The sequence below is a fragment of the Notolepis coatsorum genome (assembly GCF_963971535.1).
Source record: "Notolepis coatsorum genome assembly, chromosome: 5".
Lineage (NCBI taxonomy): Eukaryota > Metazoa > Chordata > Actinopteri > Aulopiformes > Paralepididae > Notolepis > Notolepis coatsorum.
Genome location: NC_140169.1, coordinates 103,826,115 through 103,852,586, shown reverse-complemented (window position 1 = coordinate 103,852,586; position 26,472 = coordinate 103,826,115). Strand labels below are relative to the sequence as shown.

Genomic DNA, 26,472 nt, shown 5'->3' with positions numbered 1-26,472 from the left:
TGAATGTCGGACTGGGACTTGACATGACATTACCAACGTCTTTGAATTTTTTTTTATTTATTTTTTTTTTATAGTTGACCAATGAGGTCAACAGGCTACTACCGGCAATCCATGTCTGTAATAATAATAATAATAATAATAATAATAATAATAATAATAATAAAACAAGAATAAAACATTAAAATGTAATTACAAAAATATATATATATAATAATAATAATTTATCTTAGGGGGGCTAATATTAGGGTCTAGAACCGCCACTGTTAGTTACTATGTTACTATGGTCTGTCTTAACTGCTTCATCAGCATTTTATGCAGAAAACCATTTACAATGGAATTGCAATAGGACCCTTTATTTTGAAAACTTTAATAAATGTCAAACCGGAAGTAAATTCCCTTATTTAAACTGGCTTGTGTTGACACTCGTATCGGAAGCGACGTGAAATAAAAACATGTATATATTTCTGTAATAAGTAATAACTGGGTAAGATAAACTATTCATCGTTGAACATACGTTTAAAGACTAATTGCATCCCATATGTCGTAGCAGAACACATTCAGTCTCGACACAATTCGTGCATTGCTCGTATTTGTTTCGTCCAGCATCAACAGCTAGCTTGATAGTTAGCCACTGTATCAGCTAACGTTAACGTTTGACATTGATCAGTTGCCAATGTTGCTATATAGTATCCTCGCTAACTAAATGTAACTTGAAACGGCAAACATTTTGTCTAGCCAACTCGACCGTTATAAGGTTATCGTTGGTTGATAACGCTAGCCTGTATAGTAAGTTAGTAAGGTTAATCTTTTAATTGTTCGCAAGCGTTATCTGACCCGAGAACGATAACACGAACCCAATGGATGTACGGTTAGCTAACGTTATTGTTACTCGGCATAATACATCCTACATTAATAGTTTTGCACCAGGGCAAGGAACTGGGTAGGATATTACCATGTGTGTATTGTATGTATTGAGCTGTACTGTACCCATTCTGCAATCGGTTAATAAAGTGTTCAATCAATCAATGTGTGTACACGTTTGAGAGCGTGTGTAATTATAGTGATGTCAAACGTTTTTCTGCCGTCATTGAAAAAAATATATATTTTTAAATATGTGGTAGAGCCAATATATATATATATATATATATATATATATATATATATATATATATATATATATAACTGTCGGTCATATTATGAAGGAAAAGGATACCAAACATACCATGGTAAAACATTTTAAAATTGGAATTATACAATTTAAATCAAAATTAGCTAAAACATTGAAAATATCCCACAACTCCGAAGAGTTAAATGGCATATTCCACCTCTGTGAGATGGTCTACACAACATGGAAGAAAAAAAGTTAGTCTTTAGTGGCGAAATAAACTAATTTTGTTCCAGCAACTTTTTGTAATCACTTGATCCATTATAATCAATCATGGAAAACGGCCTGTTGAGCCTCAGAGATTATTGTAAATAGTGTGAGAACGCTTTGGGCAACATGAATGCAAATCCTCGTTATTGGCTCCTATTTTTAACACTTTCAGTGCTGGAGGTCGGTGCCTCAGAACCCTGTTGTGTGCCAGCGCCCACTTCAATGATTGAGCTCTCATATATCTGGCCGTCGCTTATCAATGACTTGTTTGCAGTCAACATTGTCGAAACGGATTGTTTTTTAATCTGTTCATTTCCGTTTTATACCATTTTGAAAAACTCGTTTTTTGAAAGTTTCAGGAAAATATAAAGATTGTGATAAACGCCCTTTACTGGAATATTCTGGAATACACAAAAAAACTGTCATTTTTCGGCCTATTTATGAATAGTTTTCAAATAAACGCTAGATTATCTATAGTATGTGTACTTATGCACGCTATAGAAGCGGGCTGAAAAATCGATTCTCTTATTTCCTGATCAGCACACACACACACACACACACATAGGGCACACGTTGATATCTCTGTGAAAAAAGCTCTGATTATCCTAAGACTGGTCAAATAGATTCCTTACCTCAGATCAGATGTTCTCCAAAAAGATTATTCCAATTCCTGATCGCCATTCCAAATATCGATCGCATTTATTGATCCAACGCTGGGTGGTCGAAACACCGATTCCATGCTGTTCTGAGGCTCCACAATGAATCCGATCGTCTCGGGTGACTTGCCTGAGAAGTAAAATGTGGAAGCAGGATTTCCCCCCCCCCATGCGTTTCATTCAATCCATTCCAAAGGGGTGCAGTACCACAGGGAGAGACGATAGGGGGCGGTATTTTCCCAATGGAGCTCAGAGAGTTTGCAGTGGTAACGTGAGGCTAGATTGATGAAATATGAATTCAAATCACTAATAAAAAAAACGATCTCTCGTCGTTGGCACTGAACGGTCGGCATGAACAAACGAGATATCTCGTCGTTGGCACTCAAGTGTTAAGGGGAGTAGCCATTTGAATGAAAAAAGCTGACTATAGTGCAGTCGGGTGGCGTAGGAGAGATTGCGCTCGTCACCAATGCAAGAGGCTGCGGTCTCGACTTCCGGAGTCGGCATTGCCCTGCGGCTTGTGCCGGTCATCATACTAACTCGTTTGGCTGAGTTAGGGGGAGGGAAGTCGTGGGTGGTAATCTGGCGTTGTGGACAGCAACGCCTACAGGTCAGGTCTGGGCGCCTGCTCAGCGAAAGGCAGGAAATGGTGAAGGCAGCGTGACCTCCCACGCGTTACGCTTCACCAATGAGAGTCCTCACTGCCAGGTGAAAAAAGAGCCACTGGCTGTCTCCACATGTGTCGGAGGAAGCATGTGGTGGACTTCAGGGTTCCCTTGTACCGACCAGTAGGAGGAACATGCGCACAACAACCAGGTAGGGGAGGGGGGGAATTGGCATAATGATTAAATTGGGATGGGGAGAAAAATAGAAAAATCAGGCTTCAGGCAGAGAAAAAGAGGATTAAAAGAAAAAAAAACTGACGCTATTTTGACAGGCGTCCAACAAATCATCATCCGACAAACGCCATTGTATGGGCACAGGGATAGGCTACAATTTGAGTGGTTGTTTCTTCTACCAATTGAAAGTATTGTCTGGGACTTTGGCTTTTTGTGAGGGATGTGGCCTGAAAACGGAAGGGCCGAAACTGCGTTCTGAATACCATTGTAGGCGGAGCTCCCGTTTGATTACATTACAGCAGAACATTTGATCTCCCTAGTAATTATGTTTTACTCAGCTGTGGTTCATTTTCAAATCAGTGGTGAATTGATGGTGTGTATGTCTGTGCTCTGTGTAACAAGGTCTCTGTCAGACGGCAGACTGACATTTCGGTAAAGCCTTCAGGAGAGCGGGTCATGGAGTTTCGGTTTGGCACCGTGGTGTTCAGCTCTTGCTTCGACTCTGGGAACCTGGGCCGTGTGGAGAAGGTGGAGAGGGGAAAAACCTGCGCCTCTGCTGCTGGAGACTCTCCTTCTGTTGGAAACGCCCCTGCAGGCCATAACGCCACCCCTGACTATGAGTTCAGCGTGTGGGTACGGCCAGACTGCGCTGGGACGGAACATGAGAATGGGAACAGGTATTAGTTTGCTGCGGAATGGCTCCATCCTGAGCTGCCAAACCTGATTCACATATACATAGTCTAGAGATGCTAGGGCTGTTAGTTAGGCTGGATACTGATGACCTGATTCAATTAGATTTAGATTCACAAGGTCCCAATCAGGGATGCTGGAAGTCGGTCATAGTTGGAGGTGCGGAGAGAAGTCTTGTATAATAACGTCATATTAAATGCATGCGCATCATTCATGATGTCCCATTTGAAACGTCAACATTTTACACCAGTTTTAGAACATTTTACACTACAACAGACGGCAAACTTTTAACACCAACATGTGGACAGTTCACAAACAAAATGTAGCAGGTTTTTTCCTAATCGGATGACAATTTATTGTTGATTGAGATGCAGCCGTAGCAACAAGGCACTTGAACTTCATAGCACGCTGCAAACAGGATCGTATAACAAATGCAGAGTTAAGAGATTAAACTAGGGATGTTCGATATTTGCTTTTTTACCTATACCGATATTGTTTTTTTTTAAGTTTCAGGAAAATATAAAGATTCTGTGATAATCGCCCTTTACTGGAATATTCTGGAATACACAAAAAACGTTGTAATTTTTCGGCCTATTTATGAATCGTTTTCAAATAAACGGTAGATTATCGATAGTATATGTGTACTTATGCACGCTATAGAAGCGAGCTGAAAAATCGATTCTCATTTCCTGATCAGCACACACACACACACACACACACACACACACACACACACACACACACACACACACACACATAGGGCACACATTGATATCTCTGTGAAAAAATATCTGATTTATCCTAAGACTGGTAAAATAGATTCCTTACCTCAGATCAGGATGTTCTCCAAAAAGATTTGTCCAATTCCTGATCGCCATTCCAAATATCAACCGTGTTTATTGATCCAACGCTGGGTACTGGAAATATGTATTCCACGCTGTTTTGGGGCTCTGCAATGAATCCGATCCTCTCGGGTGACTTGCCTGAGAAGTAAAATGAGGAAGCTGGTCCCCCCCCCCCCCCCCCATGTGTTTCATTCAATCCATTCCAAAGGGGTGCAGTACCACAGGGAGAGACGATAGGGGGCGGTATTTTCCCAATGGAGCTCAGAGAGTTTGCAGCACTAACACGAGACTAGATTGATGAAATATGAATTCAAATCGCTAATAAAAAAAAACAAGATCTCGTCGTTGGCATTGAAAGTGTTAATTGGTGTTCATTTGAATGCTGCCAGTTTGATGAAGGCCTCTGTGTGTTGATGGCACTTCTCATGCTCCCGAAATGTTTGCACTGCCTTTTGCCAGTTAAATCCTCCTCTCACAAAACCGCCTTATCACTTTCTCTTGCATAGTGAAGCCATGTCCACTGTTTAAACCAGTGGAGTTGAGGATCTGGGAATGATTCCTTTCCAGACTGCCCTGCTAGTGAATGCAAACTCCTTGGGCTGGATAGGCTCTTCACCGACGTCAGTTGTTGTTAGCTGCTTCCATAGAAGCACCATCCAGACAGAGTTGTTGTTAGCTGCTTCCATAGAAGCACCATCCAGATGGGAGTTGTTGTTCGTTGCTGAGCCTCCATGTTGCTGGAGTGACAGGTGTCTGTCTGTGTACTGTCCACAGGCAGGGTCTCAGAGTCTACTGTTTTTTGTTGTTTGGCTTTGGGCCATTAAAGAAATCAGATTTTTTTTCTTTAGACACAAGTATTAGTGTTAGTAGTGCCCATAACTGGTCAACCTTAACTCATTCAGCGCCAGTCACAAGAAAAGTCGGGTTAACTCGCCAACCGTTCAGCGCCAATCACGAGAAAACTCTGGTTTTAATCGTTATTTCTTTTATTAGCTATATCCATTCATTTTTCATCCATCCAGCCTGATGTTATCATTGGGAATGGGTCTGAGCTCGCAAAAGGTTACGAGGTGCTACGAGGGCCATTTCATGTATGCACGAGGAGACATAATAATGATAATCTAGCGTTGATTTCAGGAAGATTCGATAATCGGGCGAAAAATTACAATGTGATAAGTGTATTCCACTAAAACGCTATTATCGTGTCTTTTCCTGGGATTACTAAGAATCACAAACTATACTCATATTCAAAACGGTATAAAACAGAAATGTACGGATGAAAAAACAATCTGTTTTGTGCATGTTGACTGGAAGCAACTCACTGACAATCGACGGGTGTATTAGACCCATAGCTATAATATAAGATATATTTTAAGCACTCACAAATGTCGCAGTCTCCCCATTGATTAAAGCGATGGCGCTCTAGCGCCCCCTGGCGCCCCACCCCCTGGCGCTGATCGAGTTAAGTGTGATCCTTCGTGCCCAATCCACTGCGTGTGAGTGTGTGTGTGTGCACTGCATTTGTCAGGTCAGATGCACAGAATTGTCTTTTTAACACATTGAACGCCAGAGGGTGCTACGGTCATTGGGCCGTTGTCTGCCATCGCTTTGTTAAATGGAGAGAATGCCGTGTTTGCGAGTGCTTAAACTATATGTAATATTATAGCTATGGATCTAATAACGCTGTCGATTGTCAGTGAGTTTCTTCTGGTCAACATGCAAAAAACAGATTGTTTTTTCATCCGTACATTTCCGTTTTATACCGTGGTGATTATGAGTATAGTTTGGGTGATTCTGAGTAATCACAGGAAAAGACGCGAAAATAGCCCTTTAGTCAAATCCAGTTATCATGTTGTAATTTTTCACCTGCTTATCGAATCTTCCTGAAATAAATGCTAGATTATCGTTATGTCTCCTCATGCACCCATGAAAGGGGGCTTGTAGCGGGACGCCCCTGCATGCTGTGATGTGACCAACGGTAAACAGCACACACACAGTCCACACAGACAGCTTCGATCGCGGGAGAAAAAAATATCAGATCAACGCAAGATTGGATATATAGTGTCCTTACCTTGTCTCTGATCTAATGCAAAAAAAAGAATCCAATTATCTGATCGCCATTCCAAGTACTGGTCGCGGAGGTCCGTCCCACGTTATCCGGCATTGCATATGAACGAGGCAGCCTAGTTGATGCATCGTTGTAAGCGCTTGTCCTGCCGGAGTATTTAAACCCCGCCCGCACGGCTCAGCTCGTCCCAGAAAACAAACTACATAGTTTCAAATGGAGTGCAATAGTGGCCGAAGGCGTTAGAGGGCGGTATTGAAAGAATAAAAGAAAAACGGATCCAATAACGAGTAGGGATGGGAATTGATAGGATTTTATCGATACGATTCCATTATCGATTCTGCTTATCGATCCGATTCTTTATCGATTCCCTTATCGAATCCTGATCAATTTATAATTTAAATAAATAAATTGGTAATGCAACAGAACTAAGCTGGGTAGAATAACAACATGCAACTTGACATTTCTGATTGTCATTTATTGTTGAGCCCCCATGTCAGAAAAATACAAAAACTGTAAAAAATAAAACATTAACTATAGCCTACACTTAAATAAAAGAATGTATTTGAGATTCTCTTAACACTTTGATTGCCTAAGGCTAAATTCATGATATACCATAGGTTGCCAGCTCTATTTGTCTATGGAGAAGTTCCCCTTCTTTGCAGGGCTATAACTTTTTAAATTCTATTGCTAAATTGCCATTATTAGGGCCCATTCAATGTCGTATATGTATTGTTCAGGGTGTATGAACGTTAAACTTTTTCATTCACATATTCATACTAAAATATGATCTAAAGTATAAGTATGTTTTCATCTCTTTCTGCAGCTTTCTCCAGAACGTGATTTATAGCCCCAAATGCATTATATTGATGATCAAATACAGTTTGATAGCAATCGGCGCGATATAAAAAAATCCAACTGGACGGACTTCTGGAAGTTACTACACGTCATCTGATGTTGACCGGATGGGCGAGGGGGCGTTTATAATTCCGTGGGCAGCGTTATATCATTCATCTAATGTGGGTAAAATGTTCATCATAGCAGTTGGTGTAGAACACGGAAATATTACACGCTAAAACTCACCCCAGTCTCCGCGGGCCGTTGGGCGATCAGCGTGGGGTAGACAGTTTTCCATTATGGGATGTAAAAATATCCGGTCCATTTCCAGCTTGTATAATAGTATATACGTCCAAATCATGTTGTTTATCGAGTTATTGGCAACGGATCGCTATGTATTGTGACGAGCTAGAGTGCCGGAACCTATACAGAGTGCCCGGAAGTAATATGGGCGAACAGCACATCGTCCAAGTAACTTCCTGTTAGGCGATTGCGCAGATCGGCCACCAGATGGCGCTCTTGAACCGCTAGAGGGTTCAGTGGGGCTTTTTGGTGGGTCTCAGGCCAGCGGATGGGAAATATGAATCCGATCACAGATTTTTGAAATATTGATATCAAAGACGAGTTACGGCGTCTTCGGTAACTTGAGCATGGCGGGGAAGGACGCCTAAACTCGTCTTCTGGCAGTTAAAGTGTTAAAATGTTTTTTTTTATTCTTAAACTAATTTAATCTATTGAATAACGACCTGTTGAATGTAACTACAGTTCAATATCTTAAACTAATTTAATCTATTGAATAACAACCTGTTGAATGTAACTACAGTTCAATATCTTAAACTAATTTAATCTATTGAACTAGGCCTGCCGCGATAAGCAATAAATCGATTAATTGCAGCGATAATTAAAATTAATGCAATGATTTTGACGGGCGCGATTAATTGCTATTTGCGCGTTTGTTTTAATGAGGCGGAACCAGTCCAGTACCCCTCGTCAGTCACTCCGTGTGGGGGGCCGCTGGCCTTACTACAGAGCACAGCACGGGAGCTCCGTGGGGCACTAGCAACGCCACATATAGCTTAACTACATTTCTCAATAGTGTTGCTCCTTTTAACCAAATAGCGTTCTTTGTAGTGTAACGTTAGCTATTTTTAGACCCAAGTAGTTACTCGCTACTGCCCGGAGAAACTGGACTGCTAAATAAAGATTAAAGATCTAGTGTTGATGCTCATTCAATGCCAACAACATTAGCTAAATAGCTAACAAACGAAATACAACGTATAGCATAGCTACAACACAGAATAACGTTAATACAATTACATGCATCATTGTTTACAATGAACGGGTGGGACTAGTCAAAGGACTGGACACGGGGACAAGTTAAACATGAATACATTTATTATAACAGGTAATCGAGTTGCGCTCCCGTGCCTACGCACCACAGGGCTATTCTATTCTATACGGCTTTGACGCTTCCTCCTCATCGTTGATTGCCTGTAGTAGCTGCATCTAACGTTAGTAGCTAACGTTAAAACTAACCTAAAGTTAGTTGCTCACCAACAATCTCAACATTTGTTTTATCATTAGCTCAAAAACACAGAACCGGACGAGATGCTGCTAGGATAATAACAACAATACTTCCGCTCCGGTCGGTGGGCTTCAAAATAAAAGTCTAAAACCGGAAAAGACGTAGCGGTGGGCTTCAAAATAAAAGTTTTGAGAAATAAATTTCTCAAAAAAAAATTCTCTAACCGGTCGCAATAATATCGCTTATTGCGATATTTTCGAGGGCAATTAATCGCCCAGCAAAATGTGTTATCGTGGCAGGCCTATATTGAACCGTAGTTGCATTCAACAGGTCGTTATTCCTCTGACTTCTCTGTCTCACACACACACACACACACACACACACACACACACACACACACACACACACACACACACACACACACACACACACACACACACAGAGCTCGGGCCCCTGTCCTGTAAGGCAGGGGTTCCCAAACTTTTCAGGCCGGGACCCAGAAAATAAGGCGTCAGAGAGCTGCGGCCCAATGCACATCGTGAAGCTTTTTTTTTTTTTTTTTTGCCAAGCGACCGATTTTTTAAGCCAAATATCACTTCGATCCTATTAAGTTAGTTCAAGTTAGTTATTCATTTATATGTGCTATTTATGAGAGGGCTAACTTGTTGCAAAATAATAATGATGATAATAGCCTCATTAAAATACTATTGTTGCTTCGGTTGTTTTCAGCGTTTTATGTGCATAATCTGTTATTTAGTTTGAAATGTTCGTTGAAATAAGTAGATTTTTCGTTTTTGTTTATTAAGTTAATATAAAACCATATAGTCACATTTTAGAATACAATAGAATAGAATTTTAGAATACAACTAGAAACACTGTCCTGGCCTGCTTCTAAGTTCAGTGGCCTGACCAAAAGGAAATCATCTCGCGGCCCTCCCGTGGCTTCTCGCGGCCCACCTTTGGGTCGCGACCCCGACTTTGGGAACCACTGCTGTAAGGTATTGGCTTGTGTTGCTACACGAACAGGTTTGTATGTTGCACGGTACTTCCTGGCTTACCTACTAGTAGAGCTGCCGCGGTATTGATGTTTTCCTTACCGCACACATTTGCAAAATATTTCCTACCGCCGCGGTAATAACCGCACACACACACACAAAAAAAAAAAAGTTTGAATGCATTTTTTTTGTAGTCTACTCTTTATAGCATATAGCCTGCCTCTAGTCTAAATGTCTATCTTTAGAGGATGACTTTGCAGCATGAATATTGTTTGGGATTCGGCATGCACGCATTCGTTATTAAAAGTGAAACACGGATTCGAAGTCTCCCCTACGGTGTCGCGAGCAGGGGTGGTAGCGGCGCGCCCGCCGGTTACCCCCCCGACCCTTTCTTCTTCTTATTATTATAACGTTACTACTTATGATTACAAAGGCATTCGATTTGTGGCATTAACGTTAGTATAGTTACACGTTCGTATTTACCAGACCATAGCAAGGCAAGCGTTACTCAATTAATATCTAAGTTCCTTTCTTTGCTCAGAGCGTGCCGAGTTGTATCCATTCTGCGGTCTGTTAATAAAGTTTTCAATCAGACAAGTGTATAGAACGAAGGGCTTTTATTATAACATTTCGTTGCAGTAAAATCATTATGCCTCGTTCCCTGAGGAGCGACGGCGTCGGTAATCCACTCCGGTCTCCGGTGGGAGCTAACGTACTATTAGCCGTGTTGTGATGGGTGGCTGAGATTCAGGAAGTAAAAGCGCTGCAAGATGCTCCAAGCATGTGACGCGTATCTCTTCTGACCAATCAGTGGTCTGCAGTGTTTCATGTGACTTTTCTGGTACCCAATAGGGTCGCTTGGAATCTCGACAGAGAAGTAGGGTATATCTGCAGAGCCGCAAGCCCAACGAGAGCGTAATAATAATATATTAAAAAACAGCGGTGATGCCGGTATTCAGCCGTGGGCATGATACCGCGGCAGCTCTACTAGTAAACATTCAACGTGATCACACGCTCTCCGTCTCTTATTATATGTGAACTAAAGAGTACAAGGTCTACACAACAGCCCCCACCCCCTTTTTATTGTATTTGTACCTGTACTACCTGCTGTCAGCGGTTTATCTCTCTCTGTGAGCTTGATTAGCTAGCATTAGCTCACGTTAGCTAGTGTTAGCTCCGCGGCTAATCTTAGCTTACCCTGAACTAAATCAATGACTAGGTTCTAAAGTAGTGTCACTGGTCACCAACCTTTTTAAGCCTAAGATCACTTTTTTTTTTTTTTTTGGTGAAGGCAAGATCTACCTTGAGCGTTGAGAGAAAGCGTTGAGAGAAAAAGACAGCCAAGATTGTATTTTAAACTAAATGCCTTATTTGCCTGTATTCTAATTACATGCAATGCTTTGGTCCAACATTAAAACGTCAAAGTAGAACTGTAATATGTACTTTCTCAGTCAGTGCTAAGTGCAGTCATCTTATGCAGCATCACTTTTCACATCAAAACAAAAGTAGAACTGTAATGTGGACTTTCTCATATTATTAACATTGACAAACATTTACAATTAGCATTTTATAAAGTAGAACTGTAATGTGTACTTTCTCAGTCAGTGCTAAGTGCAGTCACCTTATGCAGCATCACTTTTCACATCAAAACAAAAGTAGAACTGTAATGTGGACTCATATTATTAACATTAGAAAATGCTAATTGTAAATATGTTTGTCAAAGTGGAACTGTAATATGTACTTTCTCAGTCAGTGCTAAGTGCAGTCATCTTATGCAGCATCACTTTTCACATCAAAACAAAAGTAGAACTGTAATGTGGACTCTCAGGGAAAGATTAATTTTTTTTTCAGGGAAAGATCTACAGGGAAGGTCTCAAAGATCGACCAGTCGATCGCGATCGACGGGTTGGTGACCACTGTGCATTGGAGTAGTTTTCACTGCACATAGAAGCAGCCAAACAGCGGGAGCATTTCGGGAGCATATGACCAAAACCCAGGCAAATTCAAGCCCTTAAGGAATCAAATAGTCTGCCATGGCTACATGCTAACGCTAACGTTATTGTTTTGAAATGCGCAACGGTCGGGAAAACCTGGCAGCGATAAGGGAATCGATAGTCACGGAGGCATGCGATTCCAGGAATCGGATAATTAGGAACCGGCTCCCAACGGGAACCGGTTTTCGATTCCCATCCCTAATAACGAGTATACTCGTGGTTTGGCGCTCCACGGTTGGACGGCAATAACGAGTATATTCGCTTTTGGCGCTGAACCAGTTAAGAGGGTGGATTTCAACCATAAAAAAAACATGTTTTATAGACTGTTTACACTCAAACTAACTAAAACTAAAGTTAATTAATTTGTTTAGTCAACCTTTTGGTGTTACAACTCCCCGCCAACAGGTGGGTGTGCTGCAGTGTGATTCAGTTAGGCTTGAGGGGGGGACCAGCACTTGTTGTCAAAAGAGCCTGTCCACATTCTGTCCGCCCCTGCCCCACTGCTGCACCGATCCAACTCTTTCAGTTCCGATATTCATACGATACCGGGTAGGGATGTCCCGATCCGATCACATGATCGGGATCGGGGGCCGATCACGTGATTTTCAGAAGATCGGGATCGAGAAAAAAAAGATAAAAACTTTTTTTTTTTTTCAACAAACATGACCATGTTCACGTCTTAAACTCATACTGAGGCCTTAGTTTTGTTTTTAAATTGCATATCATCATTCATTTATTTATTGTCACACAGAGCAGAAGAATTTTGCCAAAACAAACGCATTTCCTTTGATTTAATTATACATCAAATGATTTATGTCAAGGATGAGGGACATCCACTAGTTGCAGAACTTGCAGTCACCTGCTTTTTACAGACTATGGCGCCATTGCTCTCATGAAGCAGCAGGTTGGAGGCGGAGTTTTTAGATTACTCCGGTTGCAATGCCTCGCTTGAATGAAGTTACCTTTTCACCTGGATAACGTCAACATTCAGGGTGAATGTAATGTGAGAAATTGGGATGAAAAAATAAATAAATAAAAAAAATACACATTTACATTTTTTTTATTGGATCGGGAAAGATCGGTATCGGTAGATACTCAAAATCACATGATCGGGATCGGATCGGGAGCAAAAAGATGTGATCGGGACATCCCTAATACCGGGGATTTGGGCATCGGCGGGCTGATGCAGAGTTCCAATCCATTACTTTTAATGAACAGTATAGACTAGGACCGTCATTGGACAAAAAATATTGAGATATAATATAATCCCTTAGAGAATTAATATGTAAAAAATACAGCAAATTAAGTCACTTTGCTTTGATTTCCGGCATGTTAGACGTGTTTCTTGGTATCTGATTTTAGAAATGATCCAATACCAATATTCTATTTTAGCCCAGTATTTTTGCCCGATGCTGATTTAAACTGGAATCTTCTTCGTAAACTGGCTGTTTTTCAGTGCAGCAGGAAAGCAGCAGAATGAGCAATTTTTTTTCAATTTCAATGTTTAACCCAGTGTTTCTCAAAGTGGGGGGTGCGCCCCCCAGGGGGGGGCGCAGAGGCATATTTTTTTTTATTCCAGAAAATTGTCACTAAAGTGCTATCTGTTGCAGCTGCACTGTTCTCCATGAAAATACAATTTCTCAAAATCTGAAAATCATTATTTAATAAAACACAGAAAAGGATCACCAAGTTACTCTGGATAAAAAAAAACTTTACAGACAACATTGAGACAAAGCTTCCTGACACATCTCCATCCAAACTCTTGGAAGAACTCTTTGAAATCTCATCTGATACCACCTAGAGAGCTAGTTTCAGAGTGTGGTGCTGAGTACCAAGTATCTCATCTCATGGCCCACCAAGTATCATGATGCAGCAGTTAAGGTGTTGATACCATTCAGCACCATACAGTATATGTGTGAAGCTGGCTTTTCATCCATGACAGCTCTGAAAACAAAATATAGGGCCAATTTGAAAGGTCACGATATTGGTGTTATTTCAATAAATTTAAACATGGCCCATTTCATGACTATTTTGTTGGGGCGAGGGGGGGGGGCAAAATATTTTGGTCCGCCAAAGGGGGGCCTGACAGAAAAAGTTTGAGAAGCACTGGTTTAACCTGATTTCAAAGCACAAATGTAAACAAATGATTTCAAAGCAGCGGAAAGCATACAAAGCAATAGCTACCAGCACCTCACTAAGATGTTTCTTCGCAGTGTGTTGGTATTTCACTTTTTTAATAAAGGGAGTATTATCTATGGAGAGCAATGGTATGAAACCCTACATTGACTACGATATGAATCCTCTCATTGAGCATAGCACGTCTTTCTTTTGGTTTTAAACTGATGTTTTGTGAAACCATGCACGTTTCTTTCCAGGCTTGCAAGGCTAGTTACCATCAGTGTGGGATGAATAATGCAGTTATCTTGCTGGTGAAGTGGTTCTGGGCTTTCATTCAGGCTTCCTGCTAGTATTATTCACTACAGTTGACAGATTTCTTCAGAAACATGAGGGGAAGACCAAATGGGTTGTTTTGCAGCCCTCAGTGTAGAAACGTAATGCAAGCTCAAGTAAAGTACTGCTGAAGGCCGCCCTCCTTTCAGAACTATGGACAGCACCCTGGACACATCCTGAACAACTTTACTCTGCTCTGAGTTTCACTTTGGTGACCTTTTTTGTTTTTGGATTCTCCAGGCCTATTTGAACATTTAATTTGTAGGCGATTATAGATTGGAATGTGATTACCATTATATATATATATATTTTTAATTGGAATATTGAAATTCGCTCTGGCAGCCCTAAGAGATATAGATATAGTTCACTGTAAGGTGTCTTCACAAAGCTTTCAAAACATGATTTTGACATTGGAATACCATGGCAGCGATTGGAGCTTCATTCAGGTCAGCCCTACAACCCATAGATGTTTGTGTGATGCAAGGTGGGAAACCATGGCAGATGAATCCAAAGATTTCACTCCGTTTTCACTAACAGAAATGGATGTTGGAATAAAAAGTGATTTAGTATGTGTGTGTCGTGTCCCAGGTCGTGGTTCCACTTCAGCGTGCGCGGTGCCTTGCCTGGGAAGCTTCTGAAGATCAACGTGATGAACATGAACAAGCAGACCAAGCTATATGACCAGGGCATGGCTCCTCTGGTACGGACAGTACCGGGCAAGGCGGGCTGGGAGAGGGTCCGAGACAGACCCACCTATAAGGTACATACTAGGGGGCTGGGAGAGGGTCCGACACAGGCCCACCTATAAGGTACATACTAGGGGGGCTGGTAGAGGGTCTGAGACAGGCCCACCTATAAGATACATACTAGGGGGGCTGGGACAGGGTCCAAGACAGGCCCACCTATAAGATACATACAGTACATCTGTTTCAATGTCCATAACTTCCAATATGCGCGTGCATGTGTGGTCTCCTCTTGTAAATGACAGCGCCAGATCACACCTTTAAAGGAAGGAGAGAGAGAGTGTATGTGTGAGAGATAGAGGGTGTGTGTGTGAGAGATGGGGTGGATAGATAGAGGGGGTGAGTGAGGGAGATAGAGAGAGAGGGTGAGAGACTGAGAGTCAAGTCAAGAGTTTTATTTGTCACGGCATACGAGTATACAATGAAATGCGGGTGGTCTTGCCCGCAACGATGTGCATAATACAATAGTAATAACATATAATAGAATCCAATAGAACGACATTGTGCAATAAAACAAGTAAACAGAGTAGGGCATATCGGTATATGTACACAAGTTATTTACAGAGCATGGTAGGACATGCTAGGTCCTGTGGTAGTGCAATACACTGTTAGCTACGGATGAGACACTGGGTCTTTCTGTACATGCTATATTATACAATCTCAAGTTATACTATACTATTCTTAACGTGACCTTTTCTTAGTGGCCATAAGTGTGGGCGTGTGCAGCATGAGTGTGTGCTTGCTCATGTTAAAGTGGCTGCTAGTGTGTGAGCGTGTACAGTGTGTGTCGTGTGTGTGCTCAGGTGTGCTTGTGTGTGGAGAGTTCAGTGTTCAAGGCTCTGATGGCCTGGGGTAGAGTATGTGTGAGAGAGATAAATGGTCCTCCTTTGGTCGTATTTGCCACCTATATACAGTGTACTAGTAGTGCATATACTACAACATAGTGCAATCAAATCAACTAGAAGTTACACTTCACAAGTACCAGCAGTTCAATCGAATCTACTAGAAGTTACACTTCACAAGTACCAGCAGTTCAATTGAATCAACTAGAAGTTACACTTCACAAGTACCAGCAGTTCAATGAGCACCATAGATAAACGCTTTTAACCTTTCAACTACTTGTAGTAGTTTAAGACTGTTCTTAAACTTCATAGAGAATATTCAAACTTCACAAAATGGTGTCTTCCTAGGCTTTAAGCTCTGACTAGTGCATTTGTGAAATGTACTTCATACAACCTTAGAACTAAATTCACGGATAACCAACATCATTGTCAAGTGTTCAGGGCCCCAGCATTGAATAAACATTTTACAATATACATGATAACTAGAACATCTTCTATGACCCAGTGGCACGTGTGTGCCATCTGTAACTTATAACGTGACAATCGCCATTTCTCCAAATGCTATGCGCACTCACACAATATATATCAAATAATAAGTTATAAACGATTCAAATTAGTTAGCAATCCTCATTACATTCATGCTACCTAACATTTAGCTTTAGGAGGTAGAGTTTTTGTACTTTTCACAGTGTACTGACCTGAAACACGTAGGAATTGTTATCACAGAAGGAAGACACAAACCGTTCGCTTAACTGTCCAGATCTCCTCTGGGGAGAGGGCGGAAACCGTCACCTTAGGGGACCTGGCGCAACATCACCTGAACTAATAGGTTCCGCTCTCCTCTTCCTTAATAACCTATGGCTTCTCCTCACAATAAATGTGAAATTAGTTAATTATGTTCTCACTTGTATCCTTACATGTTTAGCTTGCAGCTGGCAACATACAGTCTACTACAATGCTTATAATAATAATCATATATAAACAATTGCAACCATTACACAAGATATTCACATATTATTTTTTTTTATCCACTTTTTCTCCCCATTTTCTATTTTTCTCCCATCCCAATTTTGTATTTTCAATTCTTCCCTCCCCTGTCTTGAACGTTGCTAGACTATGCCTCCCACTGGTCGGCTGTAGTAAGGATAGAAGCCTTGCATCACGTGTCCCCTCCGCTACACAAGGAGGCAGCCTGTCGCATCTTTTCACCACAGCAACTCTCAGTGGCGAAGAGTAACGCGTGTCAGGCTCACGCTGCCCCCGATGCTTCCTGTTTCCGCCGCACCGGCGTCACCCAACCGACCTGTAGGAGTCGCTGTCCACAACGTCTAATCCCCACCCACCGGCTTGTTAGTATGACGGCCGGCCAAGCCGGTAGCAACGCTGGGCTCGATACCAGCATCTCCTGCGTTAGTGGCGAGCGCCTTGCCCACTGCGCCACTCAGCCGCCTATATTCACATATTCTTAAGAGTACTACACATGTGAGAGAGTAGAGACGAAGAGCGAGGCCTCGCTATTATTCCAGACAGCGGGACAGGAGTTTGCTAGCCATGTAGGCAATAGACTACAGTAGCTCCACCTAACTGGGGAGCTGGCTAGCGAGGGTCAGGGTGCTGGGACACATTGCTTCCCAGCAGCCCTAGGGGCAAGTAGGGCCACTGTGACAGGGATGGATGTCATGAGGGACGGACCTATGACCTTGTGGTTATGGGATGGGTCTCTAACCACCAGTCTACCCGGCCCATCTTCACAGTTGAAATTATACTTACTGTAAATGTCTCTTCTTCTTGTCTTCTTGTGATGCAGATGGTGGACAACCAGTTCAACCTGTCCTTCACCCACCGGTTGTCGGGGTTGCGGAAAGCCACCACCTACTTCTCCTTCACCTACCCCTTCTCCTACAGCGAGTGTCAGAAGATGCTGCTTCAGCTGGACCAGAGCTACCCCAACACCACTCAGCTCAGCCCCAGCAGGTACACACACACACACACACACGCGCGCGAGCCCGCCCAACACCACTCAGCTCAGCCCCAGCAGGTACACACACACACACACACGCGCGCGAGCCCGCCCAACACCACTCAGCTCAGCCCCAGCAGGTACACACACACGCGAGCCCGCCCAACACCACTCAGCTCAGCCCCAGCAGGTACACACACGCGAGCCCGCCCAACACCACTCAGCTCAGCCCCAGCAGGTACACACAGGGGCTGCACGATTTTGCGATTGCGATTATAATTAATTGTATTTTTTAAAGCAGCCCAACGGAGGTTTATTGTAAAATGCGGCTTGTATCTGGCCTATGCGGTGGGTCTGCTCAGGACACCGAGCCTGGACATTTTTCTTTTTACCTGGGAATCGATACCGGTACCCAACGGTACCTTTTTTCTGTACTTTACTCTCTCTCTCTGAAGTCTAAACTTCACAACACACAATCTAAAACCCCTCCCTTTCCCAAACCGTTCCCACAATTTTTTTTATGTTGCATGATCATGTATACTGAATACATTTATTATGTATTATAATTTTTTTCTGTTTAAATATCAACATTATCTGGCAATCCTCAGTAAATACTATCAAACTCCTCTGACGTCATCTGGTCTTTCCAAAGCGCGCACGCACACACGCACACACACACACACACACACACACACACACACACACACACACACACACAGAAAGGGAGAACGGATTAAATTATTTTAGAATATTTTGGCTAATGAAGTAAAATGTTTATCATCAACTATCCAGTTAGTTTTTATAGTGCAACGTTTTGCTACTTAAACGTTAATTGAACGTACAGTATAGAGAGGGAGAGAAAGAGACAGGCTTAGCCCCAGAGCCCCCCCCCCCCCCCCCTTTCCTTACTATTGGAGCTCAGCTGTTTTCTCTGTCTTGAGCAGGGTTAGCTAGTGTTAGCGGCTAACGTTAGTTTACCCCAACGTGGGCATCAGGAATGACGAGGATGCAAAGCTTGTTAGACGCATTGGAGTTTTCACTGCACATAGAAACAGCCCGGAGGAAAAAGCCGGGACTTATTTCGGGTCGCCCTGCTGTAACGTCTTCACACACGGTTGTTGTTGTTGTTGGGCGTATACGTAGCTACCTTGGGCTACTTCTGATTGGTGAGCAATGAGAGCACAGCACTTCTGATTGTTAAGCATGACTGGCACGCAAGAAAAAAAACTTGAATCAGACGTAAAACGTATCCCAAATCGCAGACTTTGCGATTTGCTAATCGCATCATTTAAAAATTCGATTTAAAATGGATTAATCATTCAGCCCTACTGCCCTAGTACACACACACACACACACACACACACACACACACACACAGCTGGACCAGAGCTACCCCAACACCACTCAGCTCAGCCCCAGCAGGTACACACACACACACACACACACACACACACACACACACACACACACACACACGTGCGTGTGCAGTGCACACATACTGTACACATACCACACTACGTGTTTGAAATATCTTTGACAATATTTATCTTTTTTTACAAGAAAATAAATGGAAAATGTGTAGGAACCATATCATTTTGTGACAACCCTCTACCTCTCTCTCTCTCCATGTGGTCACCAGTGCACCAGACAGTGTGTATTACCACAGGGAGCTGCTGTGTCACTCTCTGGATGGTAACCGCGTGGACCTGCTGACCATCACCAGCTGTGGTGGGATGCAGGAGGAGCGAGAGCCACGGCTGCCCAGGCTGTTCCCCGACGGCACCACCCCGCGGCCGCACTGCTTCCCTGGCAAACGGGTAGGCTAGTCTAGCCCCTGTCCACCACCGCCTCATTCTTGGCCTGCCTGTACATGATAGATCACTTGATATAATAGTCCATGGACCAGAGCCCAAAATCTCACTTGTCGGTACCACTCAAGGTGACAAAACGTACTTATACTTTTCTAAAAGATCTATGTCTGTAGATGATATTTTGGTATGATAGCCCTTCCTGAGTGGTAGCTGTATCGTAGTTATCAAGTCATGAAGTATACCCATCCCACGCCCTCAGGAAATTGCATTTCAGATGCTGGTGCATATCCTGCTTTAGACTCATGTACAGGACATCCATCAATGTTTCACAATATTGTGGTATCATTTTAAAGGGGACTATGTCATCTTTCATTCAAGCTAAGATGTGAATCTTTCTGACCAATATTGAACAGTCAACAACACACATTTCTACACAATCTTCAGCCTAAATGATATACTATATTTGAGCCTTGTGTCATCTAGGAGCGACGGGGACACAAAATACACAATCTACAACACTCTCAGGACCATAAGAATTCAGGAAATGTATAATATGCCTATACTATTTCTTGCCAGGGGTGATTGTGAGGCTTAAATTAGAAGAGCAGTACTAGGCTCCTATTAGTCATAGTCAGGATTGTTCGGAGAAAGCAGCTTATCTTGATCACCAGAACAATGGATGATCCCCCTGTGGTTGCTTTGGTGGTGGGTTGCTACTCGCTTGTTCACTGGTGGCCATAGTCGGGCAGTTTCAACTGCAATATACAAGATCAGATGTAGCCTTGTGAAATTAGGATAACACACAAAATAAACTGAAATCACAGATCACTTAAAAGAGAATAATATGAAAAATAAATAACAGATTTAACCACTATCCGCTGGGTGCATACTATGACCTTTATCATGTTTTGTAACAGATTATAGAAATTCAAGAAGCCTATTTGAACGTGAGCTTCTGATATGATTTGATTAATATATCTGCATTATTTTATCCCACTTTATGCTTTGCTTGTTTTACACTGATTTTATGTCTTATTTCTTACTGATGTAAAGCACTTTGAACTGCAATCCCCTGTATGAAAGGTGCTATACAAATAAAATTATTATTATTATTATTGTTATTATTATTATTATTATTATTATTATAAAAAAATTATTGTAAAGAAGTTGTAAAGGCAACTCTTCTTTTCATACCAATATAGGTTACAGTCAATTCTTTAAAACATAGATCATGTAGGCCTACCGTGAACAAACGTACCCGGTACATAAATTCTTCCTAAATGTGCTGGCCTCGGTCTTCAGCCTTTGCAGTGTCGGATATGGTAATCATATCTGTAAACACAAACAATGACCATTGGTGACAAAGACCACACTATGCTCTCCACAATCATATTCAGCGATAAACCAACGTATGTTTATCATCAAGAGCACTGGATGGTGCACTCCACCTGCGGTTGTTTGGTAGTTTTTTTTTTTTACTCTTCAGCGGTTGCCGGCTACTATACTAACAAAGTCACACATTTATTGTCCAAAAGTAGTGTTAAATATAAGAGTTCCCAGACGTTAACTCATTCAACGCCAGTCGCGAGTATAGTCTGGTTAACTAGCCCAACCGGGTAAATACCGCCACCTATTGTCTCCCGGATGGTATTGCACATCATTGGATTGGATTGGCTGGTACTGTGCATCTTTAAAAAAAAAAGTCCGGTCCGGGGTTTGCTTCTCAGGCATGCAGTATCGTTGTACCACGTTGACTGGGGGGACTGGGAGCAGCATGGATTATGTGTTTTGGACTATAACCTTGGATCAATGGACGCAATCGATATTTGGAATGGCGATCAGGAATTGGATTAATCTTTTTGCAGAACATCTGATGTGAGGTAAGGACTCTTATGTTACCAGTTTTGGGTTAATCAGATGTTTTTTTCATAGCGATTCAAAATAAATAAAAATCACTTTTAGTGCTAATGAAATAGAGTAACATAGGTCTGAACTTGAGTTGTAGAAAAACTTTTTACTCACGTTTTTTTAAAAAATGTTATCCACTTTTCCTCCCATTTTCTATTTTTCTCCCATCCCAATATCGTATCGTCCAATTCAACCCTCCCCTGTCTCGAACGCTGTTTCTTGCCTCCCACAAGCCGGCTGTAATGTGGACTAAGTCATACATTGCACAAGTCCCCTCCGATACTCGAGGTAGCAGCCGTCGCATCTTTTCACCTGCGCAGCGCGATCTTTCAGCGTCAGGGGTCTGCGCTTTGGAGGGACGCTTCTTGATTCTACTGCGCAGGCGCACCAACCGACCTGTAGGAGTCGCTGTCCACAACGTCCGATCCCCACCCATCAGTTTCCCTCCCCCTAATACTGCCAATTGTATTAGTATGAACGACCAGCCAAGCTGAAAGCAATGTGGAGCGCTGGGTTCGAACCCAGCGTCTCCAGCATTGGAGGTGAGCGCCTTGCCCACTGCACCACCTAGCCGCCTTACTCACGTTTTTCTGTAGTAGTTGCAATATCCAGAAGTAGTATATCAAAAAAAAATTGGTATGAGCTGGAAAACACCCTGGGTCCATAGCCTGATATCTTGTATAATACATGTCCAAATTCCATAAAAATCCATTCAGAAATGAGTTATTAGGAGCGATTTTGGTCAAATGTGAAAAAAAATGTCTGCAGGTTTCCATTTTCTCATGACTCCAATGCATTCGGTGCTTTTTTTACTTCCTGTTTTCGCTCGTGACTTCTCACCTAGATCCCTGATTTGATCATCCCCACGTGGGGTATCATTGGAAAGCCACACTCATTGGTTACAACCCTGTCCAATAATTTTTCGAGATAAATGATTGGAGTCGGGAGTGGTATTCGAAAAAAGAGTCTGCTAAAGACTTTGGCGCACACCTGGCATATTGGCATGTAACCAGAGAACCGCTGAACGGATTTTGTCACATGAAACGGCAATCGACAGACAACAAATAGGGCTGTAATTCGATCTATATAATGTATTAAAAAATATGCACACCGGAGCTGCTAGAGGTCGCCAAATTGGCGTTGGGCGCCGGTGGGCAAATCGCCCTCAAGAGGGCCCGGGGCATCCGCGGAGCTAATGATACTAATGATGGAGCATCGCCGTCGGTTGTGTGATAGTAAAGGGTTAACCTTCTGTCGTGTGGCAGTGAAAGGGTTGAGAGGTTAAAAAATAAATCATGTAGGTAGGGCTGTACTGAATGCTTCGAAGCTTCGATCATAATGTTGACATTCAAATTCTAAATCAACATTCGAATTTATTTAAAAAAAAAAAAAATCTCTATTCAATCTGTTTTAAACCAATGGGGGTTTTCTTCACAGTTGCAGTTAAAGATTAGGCTACACTAATATTATACTATAAGACGTCACCATCACTTTCATACCAACCGTGCCCTTATTGCAGGGGTGGCCAACCAGTCAGAGACTAAGAGCCACAAAAATGACTGTGGTACCACAAAGAGCCACACCATATACCAGCGTTTCTCAACTTTCTTTTCAGTCACGGCACCCTTCATGTGTTTATAGGTCTCACCCTCTGGCCTCTGAAGTTGCTAATGTCTTTTTTATTTGGGCCTCACAGGGTTAAAAGTACCCTGTGAGACCCACAGTTGCAAAATTACAAAATCACTTTTAGCCATTTAAAAAAAATAATGTTTATTTAAAAAATGTTAAGCACATGTATTATTCAATTGGTCCTGTTGTTCAGCCTCACAATGCTATTTGATAGTAAATGTGTTTATATGTCCCACCCTCTGGCCTCTGAAGTTGCTAATGTCTTTTTTATTTGGGCCTCACAGGGTTAACCTCTTGCCTTTGTTAATTTCAACCACTTCATCCAATTGGACAGAACCTTGCTTCCTTTTGTATCTCTTATCTTATTTGTTTTTTCTTGTTGTTACTATACACAGATATTCATAATTTATTTTTTATCTTTTTTGTATTATATTTTTTCAATTAAATTTTTCAATTTTTCCATCCTTTCCTTGTACAGTGTCCTTGAGTCTGAGAAAGGCGCTTCTCTCTTAAAATCCAATCTATTATTATTATTAAGCCCGAGACATATAGTAAAAGTGTATATTTTCAGCATTACGTTTGTTTACCAATTATTTTAACTGTTATTAGTGAAATATAAGATTATAGAAATCTCAGGGCATTCCGGCCCATATTGACAGGAGGAATTGGCACAGCCAAAAGTGAGTGCAGTCTTTTGAAGGAAGAGACTCAGGGCTTTCGAATTTCGAAAAACTACCCTACCCAGCTCACACCAGCCCCTGTCAATCATCTGACTTCTGGATTTACTTTTTTATTTCTCTTATTTTTGGGGATTATCTCCCACAAACCTGAATGTTATTGCCATAAAACAGAACGCAGTTAGTTTCTCTACCTTTCTGTGAACGTCTTGCAAAAAACGGTGTTGCAATACGATGAAAAATGGTGGAGAAATTTACATTATAAAAAAGATGGCAGAATTCAGTACTGTATCTACAAAACCTTCTGTTGAATCATCTTCCCTTTATTCATTTGCTTGGATTTTTCAGGTCTGGTCAATTTTAGCATGGTGTTATTCACAGTCAAAGATAATTTTAGATTTTTTTTTTTATAGAATTGATATTCTCCTTTGGTTCATTACAATTTACTCAAGCCTAGTAACAGACACACTATTTCTGACACTGATCCATATATGTCCCTAGATTCAGATCCCAAGAACATGCAAATGGACCATTTAAAAAAAATTGTAAATGTTTATTCTACGTCCTTATGGAATGAGTGACATAAAAAAAAAAAATGACATCTTTTAATTTTTTTTTATGGATGGAACGGGCACATTGACGGGCAAAGAGCCGCAGGTTGGCCACCCCTGCCTTATTGTTTTTTTTTTTGTGTGTGTGTTTTTTTTTAAGCAAACACATAAACAAACATGACAACACACGATTAGATATACAAGCATTGTTAACAGTGCACATCAAATTAAATCACCGTTTAGATAAATGTCTTATACAAGATATACCCTAATATCTGCTATCTATTCCCCTACACACATAATGCTCTTGCTCCTTATTGGATTATTTATGTTGACGAAACTGATGAGTTATATTCATTAAAGAAAGTTGATTTAATGAAAGAAAAATACTAATTTAATCAGATTAATCACTTTATTCAAATTGAAAATTTTGTTTGAAAGCTTCTTTTGAAAGCTTCGTTCGAATACTTCAATAGAAGCTTCAAATGTTAAAAAATTACATTCGGTTACAGCCCTACATGTAGGCCTACATTCACCTCTTAGAACAGGCTGTCATCCCCACCTGCCTGAAGAAGTCCACTATTATCCCTGTACCCAAAAAATCCAAGCCTGCTTGCCTCAACGACTACCGCCCTGTAGCTCTCACCTCCATAGCCATGAAGTGCTTTGAGAAGCTAGTAAAGGGCTACATCTGCTCCTCCCTCCCCATCAACATGGACCCCCTGCAATTTGCATACCGCCCCAACAGGTCCACGGAGGACGCCATAGCCCATGTGCTGCACACAGCAGCATCACACCTGGACAAGAGGCAGGGGAACTATGTGAGAATGCTATTCATCGACTACAGCTCGGCATTCAATACCATAGTCCCCTCCATACTCATAGCCAAGCTCAGGGACCTGGGCTTGAACTATGACCTCTGCCAGTGGGTCTTGGACTTCCTGACTGGCAGACCCCAGGTGGTGAGAGCAGGCAACTGCACCTCCTCATCCATCACCCTCAACATAGGGGCCCCCCAGGGCTGTGTTCTGAGTCCCCTCCTCTACTCCCTGTACACACACGACTGTGTGGCTCAGCGGAGTAGCAATACAATCATCAAATTTGCTGACGACACAGTGGTGGTGGGCCTGATCTCGGCCAACGACGAGAGGGCCTACCTGGGAGAGGTCAAGGTCCTGGCGGGATGGTGCCAGGAAAACAGCCTCTCCCTGAACGTCAGCGAAACAAAGGAGATGATTGTGGACTTCAGGAGGTCGGGGGTCAAGGACTACAGCCCCCTCAGCATCGACGGGGCACCGGTTGAGAGAGTCAACAGCTTTAAGTACCTCGGAGCCCACATATCCGAGGACTTGACATGGACCACACACATTGACAGTGTTGTGAAGAAGGCACGACAACGCCTCTACTTCCTCAGGCGCCTAAGGAAGTTCCAAGTCAGTCAGAAGATCCTTAAGAACTTCTACTCATGTACAATAGAGAGCATCTTGACTGGCAACATCACCTCCTGGTTTGGGAATAGCACTGCACAAGACCGAAGCAGACTACAAGTGACACGTTCAGCCGAACGCACAATTGGAGGGGGGCTCCCCACCCTCCAGAACATTTACAACAAGCGTTGCAAGGGCAAGGCTAAGAGAATCATTAAAGACTCCAGTCACCCGAACAACTGCCTCTTTGAACTGCTGCGGTCAGGCAAGCGATACCGGAGTCTCAAGGCGAGCACAGAAAGACTCAGAAGAAGCTTCTATCCCCAGGCCATCAGACTGCTAAACGAACAATGAACACTACACAACAACAACCACCAAACGCACATAGCACACACATCCACACGCACACACTCACTTTAAACAGACACACTGTAGCACCCACTCCACACACTTTATAGCACACACCCACTTTAAACAAACACACTGTAGCACCCACTCCCCACACTTTATATTTATTGATGAAGGATTGCACTACAACTCGTACACCTTACTGTAAATTGTACCTAAATTGTACCTCATCCCATTTCTGCTTTGCACTATATAGTACTGTACATTAGTACACTGCATAGTATTGTATATTATATGGTAACTC

The 26,472-nt window shown here is 42.2% G+C and overlaps 1 protein-coding gene across 1 annotated transcript in view; it reads left to right on the top strand.

The window, feature by feature from the left end:
* The first annotated feature begins 421 nt into the window (after window positions 1–421).
* The window catches only part of agbl5 (AGBL carboxypeptidase 5), a 67,403-nt gene continuing 41,352 nt past the window's right edge, over window positions 422–26,472 (top strand). The window contains exons 1-5 of the mRNA XM_084315027.1: window positions 422–484; window positions 3,273–3,547; window positions 14,861–15,032; window positions 17,665–17,831; window positions 19,457–19,634. Coding sequence (XP_084171153.1) covers window positions 3,327–3,547; window positions 14,861–15,032; window positions 17,665–17,831; window positions 19,457–19,634 — 738 coding nt within the window. The 5' untranslated portion in view covers window positions 422–484; window positions 3,273–3,326. The remainder of the gene's footprint in view (window positions 485–3,272; window positions 3,548–14,860; window positions 15,033–17,664; window positions 17,832–19,456; window positions 19,635–26,472) is intronic.